Source organism: Eulemur rufifrons, chromosome 15, assembly GCF_041146395.1.
Source record: "Eulemur rufifrons isolate Redbay chromosome 15, OSU_ERuf_1, whole genome shotgun sequence".
In the NCBI taxonomy this organism is placed as follows: Eukaryota; Metazoa; Chordata; class Mammalia; order Primates; family Lemuridae; genus Eulemur; species Eulemur rufifrons.
Window position 1 is genome coordinate 69,229,432 of NC_090997.1, and position 13,569 is coordinate 69,243,000.

Here is a 13,569-nt window from a genome sequence, read left to right on the forward strand (position 1 = left end):
AAGATAATATTTTATTGTAGTAATAGCTTTCCAAGTGTTTTCTCATGTCACAGGTACTGGTTTCTTCTGTATTTGTAGAGTTATTTGTCATTTCCTCTTCCCTCTTTGAGATTATCTGTAGTTCTGTTGGCCCCCTAAGTCTACTTCTTATTCTTCTCCTTCAGTTCCCTAAATATATCTATTTCTGTCGCTAACCATCTGGTCAAGATACTTTTATTACAGCCCAGACTGAAGGGTGGGCAATGGCTTAAAGGACCTCCAGGGAGAGGGAGAGCCGTGTTTCCCTTCCAGACTTATGAGTCTTCCTAAGCTTTCCACATGCTTAGTGGTTCATCTCATAATTCTACTGAAGGTCAGGCAGTTGGTACGGGGATTGTTAAACTGAAACCAAATGGCCCTCAGAACCAAGATTAGAACTCAGGAACTTTGCAGTGTTAATTTGGAATCACAGACCAACATGACATCTATCATTCTACTAGAGTTTTCTTTCAGTAACAACTTAATAGGAGTGTTTATCTCAACTCTGTATTTCCCAAACAGCGCTATCAATCAGACCCATCTCCACATCCACTGTGAGTGAGACAGGCGTAGTTCAGGCCTTCAGGCTTGCCAGGAGGGCAGTAAGCCACTTGTTTTTCTTGGCAGAAATCTTTGTCTGCATGTGGTTCCTTCTCTTCTTTCCTCAGACCACAAGATTCAGATTGCTGGGCGCCTGGAAGACCCTCAGAATTTTCGTCACCTTGGCTGCTTTCTGTGGCAAGTACCATATAGTTTAACCCTTCTTGGTTCTTGGTTTCCATTAAAGCAATTGACATAACGTCACCTGAATTCAAACAAATCATATTGCCACCTTCACCTGTGAAAAAATATGAAGGTTATTCTAGCATGTATTTATTTTCATTTACTTGTAATAATATATACGCTGTATGAGAATTATAGCAACACCAACTTTACACATTGTTCAGCAAACATTTATGAGCACTGCCAAGTGCTGGGAGTACAAAGATAAATAAGACACATTCCCTGTTCCTTCAGGCTATTGCAGTCCAGTAGGGAAGCAGACATATTGCTATAGAAGGTGGCATGCACTTTAAAATAACAAGTGGAACAGGACGTGGTCTTTGTGATAAGAATTAAGTGGCCCTAGGATGGCCCTTTTTGTGTAAAATACTCTGTCATCTTTCTGCAGCAGCTGAAATGTCTACTTTTAAAGATTTAATTTTTAGATTTAGTAATTTAATCACTTACTAAGATAATATTTATTGAATGTCTACTACATGCCAGGCTGTGTTCTAGGAATTTATGATACAGCAATGAATGAAATAAAGTTTCTGCGCTTAGCCCTGATGTACATCCAAGTTTAGTTTATTTGAAATGAACTTAAATTGAAATATGGGGAAAATGAAATCGTTTCAAAGGATTAAGGGAAGCACCATTGTACCTATTTTTTCCCAATGGAATTTTAATACACCTACCTATTTTTCAAGTTCCACACCTGAACTACAAAGCTTATTTTATTGTAAGAGCATATGAGCTACGTCCCTGCTCTGTATCAAGTGTGCATTTCTTTTGCAGACCCCCAAACTGCTGAAGAACTAGATGGCCAAACAGGCTCCTGGGCACTTTGGCCTCATCTCATTTTCCTCTTCATTGTTGAAATATCATTTTAGTATGATTCAAACCCCATGAGTAGTTAGAGTTATAAAATAGCTCCCCAACAGAAATAATTTTTTTCAGATGCCAAGTTTGGTTCATGCCTATGTGCTGAATATCTGTGGAAGGAGTCAACTCTTATGATTATTGACAATATGTACTAAGCCATTGAGAAACTCCTAAGCATAACTTGGTAGATGGAATAATAGCAACAGAAAATATTTTAAAAAATTAGGAAGAAATAACGTATTCAACTTCAAGTAGTCCAGATAATTGAGGAAATTAGGATGTCCTTAACAGGCTTAAAGAAATTAGGAGAAAGAAAAGTTTAGAACTTTGACAAAAATTTAAAATCTACAACATAGTCTACCCACTCATATCAGCTGCTTCCTTGCCATACCTTTAACCCATTAAATAGCATATCGGAAAACTTCCTACCAAAAGATTATTTTAATTTTTAATTATTTTTGCTCTGAGTTGTTTGAAAAGAATCTTTTATACTAGGCAAATGAATTCATTTTGCAAATTCTCTTGTCATGTGCCAAAGAAAAATCATTAGCTAACTACTTTATTGGTTCATAGTACTTGTAGCAATATTTAGTAACTTGACCCTGGCAAGCCTTCAGCAATTAGTACATCTTCTTGTTGCACGAAAAGCTTATGAGAGACCATGGCAGCGGGAAGAGGTTGTTTTGTTTTGTTTGTTTATTTTTGTTTAAAAATTACTTAATAGAAAGCCTATGGGTCAGACCTTAAAGCAGATATCCTGAACAAAAACATCATGCACTCAGCAACCTCTTTAAGAGCAAATATTAAAATAAAGGCTTCCAAGTAACACGGGGTATTTGCAGACGAGACATATGCCGGCTGACTGGCTATGTTTAGAACAGCAGAGAGCATTTAGATTTGTTTCCTGTAGAACTCTCTGGGACTGATGAGGTGATGTTTACACAAATGTTTGGATGAAGTCACTGGGATATTTTTACTAGATGCCCAGATATGTTACTAATCTTCTCTCTCTATCCCTTTTCCACCCCATTAGGTCAGTAGGACCATAGGATAGGCATGGTATTATTGCTCCCAGTAATCCTAAGCCCCCCCATTTTTTTCTTAAAAAAAGTCCTTCCAATGGCTTTTCTTATCCTCTTATATATCTCCCACAACAACAATGAAGACAGACATCTTATTGCTTTGTTAAATATGCCCACCAGTCTGCAAAACAGCAAACTATTATTAAACACATTCTCTTTTATTAAAAACATAATTAAGTTTAGGCTCGCCTTGAAGGGACCGTTCCACTATTTCTATCCTTCGTAAATATGCAAACCCTGCCTTTCTTTCTATTTCTTCTCTGTTCCCTGCCTCTCTTGCTCAATCATAATCTCTGTTATCAAATGTTTTTAGTGATTTCTGTATCTCTCTACATTCTTTCCCTTCAAGATTTATATTCATTGTAAGCAAAAAAAATGATGATTTCTCCTTTACTGAAACTATACTGCCCAGAATTGCTCATTTCTGTCTAAATTATCATAGTTTGATTGTATTCCCTTGTAGACTCTTCCTGTGTCATTATTCTGAATATTTATGTCTGCTTCTCTATTTTTATGATTATTATTTAGAATTCTAATTCCTTCTGCCAATAACTTGGCACCTAAATGAATTTGGTATAACCAGGAAAAAATGGTGTAACTTTTCTAGCAGGCCATGAGCAATAATTTCTTTCATTATACCTAGCTGTGCAGCACATTATTGAGAACATAATTGGGGAGAGTGTGTGGACAGCTTCCTTACCACAGCCATGGCTTTGTGAAGGCTGAGGGCAATGGCTCTAGAATAGAGCCAAACTCTAGCCCCATCTCAGCAGTATGATCATGGGCAAATTGGTAAACCTCAGTTTTCTCATCTGTAAAATAGTGTTAATACCCATTTCATAAGGATTTTGTGAGGATTTAATGAGTCAACCTACATAGCATAGTGAGTGGCACCTAAAAAGTGCTAAAATAAAATTAGCTATGATTGTAATTAAAACCTTTCACAAAAAGGATTTTGTTCTGTATATTTAGTGTGAGCATTGTTTGTTACCTGTCTCAGCCTTGTAGATGAACTAGGCAATGCAACATGGTATAAAGATTTTCTCAAGGATCCATGGAGACTTCTGGAAGAACCTAAGGTAAAGCTAAGCTCTTGGGCCTACTATCACCCATTATGACAGCTTCTTTGATTTTTATAAAATGTCTTCAACACATTAGAAGGAATGGATTCCATGAACAAAGAGTTGAATGTTAAAATACAAGCCAGCTGCAAAGTCCAGGCATCCCTCTGGAATGTTTTACCTCTCTGTAACATTTGACCACTCCCTTCTTTGTGAACTACTTTCCTTTGGGTTTCCATAACAATACTTTCTTCCTGCTCTCCTCTTCCCTTTCTGGCTTCTCCTCCTCATGTCCACCATCCTTCTTTGTTAGTCCCTCCTATACTGGCTGTTCTCTGGGTCCTATCCACTGTTCACTCTCTTCCTATCCCATACTCTAATTTAAATGACTGCAGCTACACCCGTGACTTCAGCCACCTATATTTACAGGATAGACCTTTCAACTGAACACAAAGCCTCTCAACTGTATCCTCAGTTTCCCCACTTAGATAACCCACAGGCAGCTCAAACCACAGCAAAACTGTCCCTATCTTCTGGAACAGCGCTGTTTTTCACCTGGTTTCTCAACTCACTGGGAATCACCATTGTCTCCTCTCTCTTTCTCACCCAGTTAGTCACCAAGTCCTGTCACCTCTACCTCTGTGGTAACTCTGGACTCACTTTCCTTCTTTCTACACCTGTTACCATTCATTAACTCAGCTTTTATTAATTGTCATTTCTTACCTTGATTAATATGACCAATATCCCTCTAATTTCATCATTTGCCATTTCCCATCCTTATGTGTAAATTCCATGCCTTTCTACACCCTGCTCTTCTATCCTGAAGTACTTTTTTTCTCACCTCCCTGCAGAACCCAGCTTTAAAGTACATCCTCCCTGTGGCTTTTCTTGACTCTCCCTCTGCCACAGTGTGGACTCAGCAATCTTCCTCTGGACTCCTAGAGCACATGGACTCCCTCTCCATAACAACATAGAGTGCTCGTTCTCCTGGCTTCTGGCAGAATATGTAATATAAAATCATCTGTTCACCAAATCCTTAAAACTAAGCTTATGTATAAGAAAAAAATCTTGAAGAACTGACTAGAGAACCTACAGACCACCAATTCCTCTGGATTACATAAATTTTATCTCTGATTCCAGCCAGTACATATGCAAACATACATAAATGAACATTTCTGTAAATGGTCATATATGCACACAAAATATCTACAAGTATGTAACTCAATTATTAACTATGATTAACACTGGGGAATGAGATAGGGAGGAATTAGAAAACTTTTACTTTTTACTCTGCTTAGATAATTTTATATCTTTTATAATAAACATGAATTACTCTTATAATAAAGATTTTTAAAATGTAAGTACAGTTATAAAATAATATAGCAAGAGCAGTTACTGAGATAAATTACTAGAAAAGTTAGAAGGAAAACATAAAGGAATCAGGAGTCACTTTTATGGTTGATGCGAAATAACATAAAATTTTAAACCTTTAAAATATAACTAATTGTGCTCAATCTGTAAAGTCTGCGAAAATGATATTCACAAGCAAATTTGAGTCTTATTGGTCAAGTTTTGCTTTTTAATGATAAAAGCAGTGATTTAGTAAGAAAAACAGGCTTTCAATGCCAAGCAAGCAAAACCATGTTCTGCTTACCTTTCAGATATCCATACATTCAACTCAACCCAGTTACAGCCATTTGTCTGTCTTAGGAACAAAAGATTTCATTTTACATATTGACAACCCACCCTGGATCATGGTTCTTCCACAGTTTCCATATGTGAGGTTATAACAAATAAAAACCAGGCCAGGCAGGAGCAGATTCATATGGCTTCAGAGAAACAGTATTATTCAGTAGTGAACTGGTGACACCCATCTTTCTTGTGAATAGAGACACAGTCCTACACCAAGAACAACTTTCCAAATCACCATTAAAAGCTTAGTTCACTATGAAATTTTGCATACAAAATTAAAGAAACTTCCAATTTTCAATGGAAAAACATATTCTCACTTCTTTTTCTTTAAAACAGACAAATGGAACACATTAAATACAGGTGCTTATCACTATGCTTTGCCCAAAAGTCAATAACTATCCGTTGAAATAGTTTTTTTTTAATTATCAAAATTTAATTCAGAAAAATCTTTCATTAAGTAAATGTTTAGAAAATGAGAAAGGATATATTTTTCCAAATTCCATGTGATCGTCACGTAGGCAAGGCTATGTGTAGAACCCTCCGAAAGGATGTGCTTGCTGTAGCAGTTACAACTCCACAGTGCTCTGCCCTTGGCACTCTTAGAACCAGCCCAGTCCCAAGATGAGAAAGTGGGTGGAGCCAATGAGAGACTATTGGCTTGTTCTGATGAGGGTTATGACGCATGGCCAAGGCAAGCACGCCTCTTTTCAATCTGTCACTTAGCAGTTTACATTAAGGAAGTTACATGATCAGAAGTTTATGTTCACATCATGATCCAAAGTTACCCAAAATATGTAGTCAGAAGCACTAGACAAGTAGATATTTGTCCTCAGGCTTCTTCTTGTTTTCCTGCTGTTAGTCAAGTACATCATTCAAAGTGAAGGTCTCAGATGTAAGGGCGATCTGGCTGTGATATCTGTCACCCCATTGATCTCCAGGGAGCATTCAGCTGACCTGTCTGGCTAGGCACGTGTCCCCTTCCTCCCTCACTGCTTCATGTGTGTCCCTCCTGAAACTGCATACTCGGTTGAAAAAGATGACCTTTCCCAATAAAGGAGGACTGTTCTTTGGTCAAAGGTATACAGGTATCCATGCTCCCCTGATAGAATCTCCAAACCAGCTCTCAAGGTGAAGGTCCCACTGTGCACTACACGGTGAGAGTAGATGACGTCACACAGCCATTAGCCCTGTTATAGTCAATCACTGCCAATACCAAGAGGCCTAATATCTAAGAGATTTTGAGTCAGGGTCCATCTTGACAGATTTATTTCTAAGCAAGAATGTCTGCATTTAAATAAACGAACAGCCTCTCAGACATTTAATAAAAAGAAAGAGTTCTAGAACAGCTAAACAGGAACATTTTAAAAATCATTTTTCTGCAGCAAATTAGGCAACCATATGGTAAATCTGATTTTGGAAATGAATTAGGTGACTAACATGTTCTAATTTTGTTTCTTACTATACATTAATCTAAAAAGCTTAGTCTGTTCCATCACAGTACAATGGTTCCAGAAGATTATTGTCTTATTTATCAAAATACTGAACTCATAAAATCAGACTAGATCTTAGCAAGGCCTGGCCTACTGCAATAGTCATAGAAAATTGCTCAGCAGTTAGAAGCAAAGAGTTAGATATACACCTAGCAACATGGATGGATCTTAAAAATATAGGGCTTCATGAAAAAAGAAAGAAAAATATTCATGTGCATTTTGCAGGAAAACATACAAATGAAAAGATACAGACAGGAGACATTAGAATGGTTGCCTGGCAGTGGGGAGGGAGGAAATAGAACAGGAGAGAAATATGAGGATAAAGGACTAAATAAACAAACAAACAAGAGAGAAGCCCTGAACAGACCAATGATGACAGTGTCCCATATCTGAAGAGTCTATAATTAACTCAACTCTGTATTTGAGGTCCAAACTGGTGTGAGGAAGGGAGAAGGAGGAGAACAGACCTCATGAAAATATCATCCAACATGTTAATTCTCCTCCTTACTGCCTTAGATTATAAATCCAGAGACCATAGCACTATCCTCAGTTTTTTTTATTTAGTGTACAATACAAAATAATTTTCAAAGAAGAATACAATAAACAACCATGATGATTATTATTAATCGTAAGAATCATATTATTCTTCTTACCTATTTTAAAATGTCTTATGTGTATATTCTATTTTAACACTGTTCAGTTCACAGTGGAAAGGACAGACACTAGAAAATTCTGAAGAATCAAACTTACCTTCAAAGCCTTCATTTATGACTCCACTGGTGTTTGCTTCATCTCTGCACTGAGAAACACTATTTAAGGAAAAATTTCTGAATAACTGAAGCTGGTCTTGAATTCTATGGAAAGTAGGCCTTTGGTCGGGTTCTTGAGCCCAGCAGTGGATCATTAAATTCCACCTGGATAAAGATGAGAATGTAGATGGTGACCGGATGTCATCACTGATAACCAAACTAAGGTCATTTCAGAAATGAAAGAATTTGAGTAATTACCATATTTTCACAATTATTATGAATTTATATAAATGAATCATAACAAAGGCTTTTGTTTCTTATTTAAGAGTGGCTGGCAATATTACTATCTTTATTAGATAACATCTTTCTTTTGAAAAGCTGGTCTTAGTTCAATGGTTATTAATCCAAATAAACAGATGGATAAATAGATGGCTGGAAAATGTCTACTCAACACATAAGGAAACTAACAGCCATAGAAATTATTAAAGAAGCTGAGTTGTAAAGAATTTACCACCGTCCACACAAATATTTAGTGGCAGAACCAGAGGTAGAAACCAGACTCGATGCCGGACGCTGTGTGCTCTTTATTACACAGTCAGGTTAATTATGAGACTTAGTTCCCCAGACATTCATAGTTGGTTGATTAAACATTATCTTTCCCTTAACAGTTGTCTAAGAACATCTATGCAGCGCTCTTAGCTAGTGTTCACTCATTCACTCAGCAAAGAGTTTGGACACTTACTTTATACCAGCAGTGTATTAGGAGCTAGGAATGTGGCCATGCAGCTCCTGTCCTCATAAGTGATATGTAAATGGAAGAGGGTGACAAAATTTATCACACCACAACACATGTGAGCAAAAATGGCAACTTTTTTATATTGTCTATACTAATTAGGTATTTTTCAGAGTCCTCACCTAGCAGAAGAAACTTTATTTAATACAACGCAGTTTATAACCAACCTAGTCCAATCCACTATTTTAAATAATCTTTTTAAGTAATATCCAGTCTTTTCTGGCTAACAACTCACTCTCTCTTATTTTCAGTCCATCCCCACCCTCTCTGACCTCCTTTCCAAGATAGCGTGAGGTTATACATAGGGTAAGAGGCTTGTTGACTTTTACTGGCCAATCTAGAATTCAGTAAGGAGTGACCAGTCTGGTCCATCCTGCAGGCATCAGCTAGTATCAGCAGTCCATGAATTCTTTTCCTATTTCTCTTGGCCCTTCCCCACTGAACTGGTCCTCTGCTATCAGCCTCTAGCTGGAGAACTCTCTGAGACTCTATTGTGCCCTATATGCCCTGACAAGATGCAGGGAGTCCATTTTTGTTTCTGTTGTATGCCCACCTGGTGCTTCTTGGCAGAATCTCTAGCTTTCAACAAAATGTTCACACTCTGTGGGAAACAAAGGAAGTCTGGAAGCATAATCTATACCTTCTCTGTCTGGACATGCCACTCTCCTTTCTTAACGATGCTGGGTCTCCCCTTGTCAAAGTGGGGGTCTCTGCTCAATGATCTCCTTGCCATCCTCCTAAATAGGGAGGGGGTAGGCAATCACTCCATGCCCTTGGTGTTGCCTGCCTAATCTCACTGAAGTCTGCAGAGGAAGTTTCAGGACCCAGATATCCAATATTTCACTCTCCTACCTTTATCTGTCAAATTCTCTTCTTTCTGATTCCCTAGAATCAGAAGAGCATTTCCCCAGGGCTCAGAAGGAGTAAGGGTTTTACTCACTTCCTCTTTTTTATTAGACTATCCTTATATAAAATTGTGTGTCTTGATACATACAATTGACACGTGGTACTTAATACACTAACAAGGAGCTAAAAGACACTAGATAGCCCCCTCTCTCCTTCAAATATAGTTTTCAAGTCTACTGACTCACCAAAAAGGTCAAGTACCCACTCTCTTTTTTGAGAGAGAACTGATAAAGAAACATAGATTGGGAGGTATTTAAAATGTTAGTACTACTACCTCAACAGAGAAATATGCAATTACAAATGATGATAAGTTCTTTACAAAGTACTGATGAAAACAAATGTGAGTTCTAATAGACACAAACATTTTTGGGAAGTTGCTCACAGAAGGCCTGTTTGCAGAGATGACATTAAGAACTTTGTAGGAAAATAAGATGCTAGTCATGGGAATAGGGTGTGGATGGAAGTCAGGGAACACACTACAAGAGGGGAAAGCATGTGTAAAGTCCTAAATTTGGAAAGAGGTTGGCACATTTTAGAATCTGAAAGAAAGCCAGCATCACTGAAGTGCAGTCATTGAGTGGAGAGCACGAGATGAGATCAGAGGAAGAACGCGAGACCACACAGGTCTCATAGGCCAGGCCCAGTGCCAGATTTTATGACACCACAGTGGGAAGCCTTTGAAGGTTTTAAGGCTGGCATGATCTCTATATTTTTAAAGGATTACTCCAGCTGATATGTGGACAATGGGTTACAGAGGGGCAAGTTGGAAGCTATTAAAGAAGACTAGGTAAGAGATAATGGTGGTTTGGACGAAGGTAAAACATCAGTGGAGCTAGAGCAAGATGATATTCAATCACTAGGCGTCAATGGCCCAGAAATCATTACAGGTGCTGTATTTAAAATAGATAGTATCTATTTTAGGAATTATAATGCAATCTCTATTCTATTATAATATGGCATGCAAACTCCACTTCCATTTATTTCATTTCTTGACAAGCACCTCAGGTCAGAGTTAGTACTCAATATCAGAATATTATGGGGAAATCTAATATTGGACTGTTTTCAATGTGTTGATCTGATGACTTTTCATCTATATTACACATATAATTTAAATTTTGTGTATAGAGTACCAAACTTGGCTCTTTTTTAAAAAATTGGAATAATAGCTGAGAAATAACCAAAAGACAACTCAATCTTTTACATATTTCATTATAACCTATGCTATTTAGAAACAGGCATGGTACAAAGATCTCAATGAAGGATCCTTAGACTTTGAAATAAGATTATAACTGATATCAGATCATGGAATTTAAACCAATAAAGTAGAATCTTAATGACTAATCTAAGGGTTGTCCTCAGAGTTGAGAAGGGAAAGTAAACTACTATAATTCTCCACAGGAAGAATTTCCTTTCTGAAAATAAGGTGGTGATTCAAAAATATTGCCAAGGCATAGACATAAGAGAATCTCTCAAGACTTATCATATTTCAATTATGTCATTTTTACAGTTGTCCCCTCTTATCCACAGTTTTGCTTTCCACGGTTTCAGTCACCCCATGGTCAACAGCAGTCTGAAAATATGAAATGGAAAATTCCAGAAATAAACAATTTCATAAACAAGTTTTAAATTGAATGCTGTTCTGATTGAATCTCATGTCATCCCTCTCCATCCTGCCTGGGACATACATTATCCCTTTGCCCAGCGTATCCACATTGTATACATTACCTGTTTGTTAGTCACTTAGTAACCACCTCAGTTATATGATCGAAAAAACACAGTATAGATAGGGTTTGGTGCTATCCACGGTTTCAGGCATCCACTGGAGGTCTCGGAATGTATCCCCTGTGAATATGGGCAGACTACTGTACTTTATTTATTTATTTATAATTTGCTTCATTCTACAAAGGATTTAAAATACTTAATGGAGATTTTTTGGAAAAACATAAAGAAAGAAAAAGGAAGAAGAAAAGAGGGAGAAGGAAGAGGATGCAGAGGAGGTAGAGCGAGGGCAGAGAGGCCATCCTTACAGCTGCCACTTAGCCACCTGCCCCTCACCCACTCACTCTACCCTCCAAAAGTTCAGTCTCTTATTTAATCTATGTAATTCACTTAAGCAGATGTCTCTAACTTTTTTCATCTATGGAGGCTTTAATTTACATTGAATCTAATCATTGCCCTTTACTTAACTTTCTCATGACAAACACATATGACCTGCTAGTATATAAAATCTTTCTGCTCCACCATCCAGGGACAAATGAAGACTAAGAAAAGAGGAGTTATATAAAGCAATAGTTATCTAAAAATAAAGAATACAATATGTGTTCTCAGCAATAAACTGGCAATGGAATAAAATAAAGAGGCTTTTAAGAATTTAATAATCCTAAAAAATGATTCCTTATATCTTTCAAGTAAATTAACAACAACTATAGCTTTGGTATAGGGGTCTTCCCTTACAAATATGCACTTGTCACCATTACATATCATGCATGCTATACGCATGATATATATGCATGCTAAGTGATATTCACAAACAATCAAACATATTACTCTAAATAAAATTGCAGGTCTTTCAAGTTTGTTAACATTTACCTGGGCTAGTTATTCTAATTCTAGAAAAATACTCACTCATTATACTTATATTTTATTTGGCTAAATGATTTAGGTTCCAATTTCTCTACTCACCATGAGAACCGTTTACTCCTCTTTGCTGCAATTTTTTTTCAAAATACCATGAGACTCATTAGTTATATTCAGTATTAGTATCTATGAGTAATGAAGTCTTTGGATTCACAAAGCAATTGAAGCTCAGCAGATGAAAACTCCATAGTACCTTTCAGTATCAAGTTTCTATAGGTATTTAAACAAAGCACATAAAATATGATTTCAAGAATTCCCTTACTCCTTGTATCCAATCCTAGAGAGACCCAATTAGCATCTAGGTGTACACATTTTTAAGGGGTAAAAACAGGATGGTGAACCTCCATGTTCTCTCATTGTTGTCTCCTACATCTGAGGGACTCTCCAGTAATTCCAGTTGCCACTGTGCTATGTCTGTCACAGAAACCCAAAGAGCTCTCACTTGAAGTAGATTGCCCTTTGATCCCATTTCTTCTCAGGAGTGGTGTGGTTGTTGTGCAAACTAAAAGGTGAAGAGATAGCCAGGCTTTCCAGTGTACATCCCAGGCTGTGGAGAGAAGGGCAGGAATGCTCTGAACCCAGCATTCCATTAATAGCTGAGCGCAGCGGAGCCATCCATGGGCTCACCTGACCCACAGTGCATCCAGGTGCTGAGTATTTAAGCAGTGAATAGAAGGTGCAGCACGGCTCAGCACAGACTTTCAACCCTCTAAGCTGGGCCTGTGATCTCAGAAAACTGCTTCAAATGAACATCAGTTTTCTCTGTACTCTAAGGAGAGTAGTTAATCTTTATCATGACAACTTAAGGCCATGGCCAGATTGAATGGCACCGCTGAGAGCTCCACTTCCTAGCCCAGGTTGTTTTCCTGCTTGGCAATGGATCTTTAACCCTTCCTGGGCCTCCAAGAGTCATGCAGCTCTTGGAAGGCTTGGAGCACTTTTTCCTTTGTATTAATAATATTCAGATGAACATCAAAACCACCAACAGAAAATTTTAGTCCCAAGGAAACTGTATTTTTATAAAGATTAAAGCAATCCAACTGATAAATTATTTAACATAAAACTATATAGAACATTATCTTTTTCCACTCATAATCACAAATACTTTTCTAGCAGTTTTCTAGCACTCCTTCTCCCTCTTCCTTATACTTGCATTTTTGGATACCTTTAGATAGAGCGAAGTTCAACAGACCTACATTTTCCCGCTCCACAATTCAGCAATTTATTATTTAGCTCCTCTCCCCAAACAAAATAATTAAACACATCAGTCAAAACGTATAATTCAGTGATTGATTCCTAAGGTGCCTATCCACAACTACTGCATGATTATGAAGAGACACATCAGCCCTTGGGGCAGAAGTGCTGGGGGGAATATGCCGGATAAAATTCTAACAGCTTACAGGAAATTCTGTACAATTGAAATTCTGGGGAAAATGTCTAAGTATTTAACAGATGTACAAGAGATGCAAAGCAGTGATTAGTTTGTATGTATTTACT

At 37.5% G+C, this 13,569-nt stretch overlaps 1 protein-coding gene across 3 annotated transcripts in view; it reads right to left on the reverse strand.

Annotated features, from left to right (window-relative positions):
* Positions 1-545: 545 nt before the first annotated feature.
* Positions 546-13,569, reverse strand: part of ROS1 (ROS proto-oncogene 1, receptor tyrosine kinase) — a 105,652-nt gene continuing 92,628 nt past the window's right edge. For all 3 annotated transcript variants that reach the window (XM_069488340.1, XM_069488342.1, XM_069488341.1), the window contains 2 exons: positions 7,738-7,901; positions 546-856 (listed from right to left, as the gene is read on the reverse strand). In XM_069488340.1, the coding sequence (XP_069344441.1) occupies positions 546-856; positions 7,738-7,901 (475 nt within the window). The remainder of the gene's footprint in view (positions 857-7,737; positions 7,902-13,569) is intronic.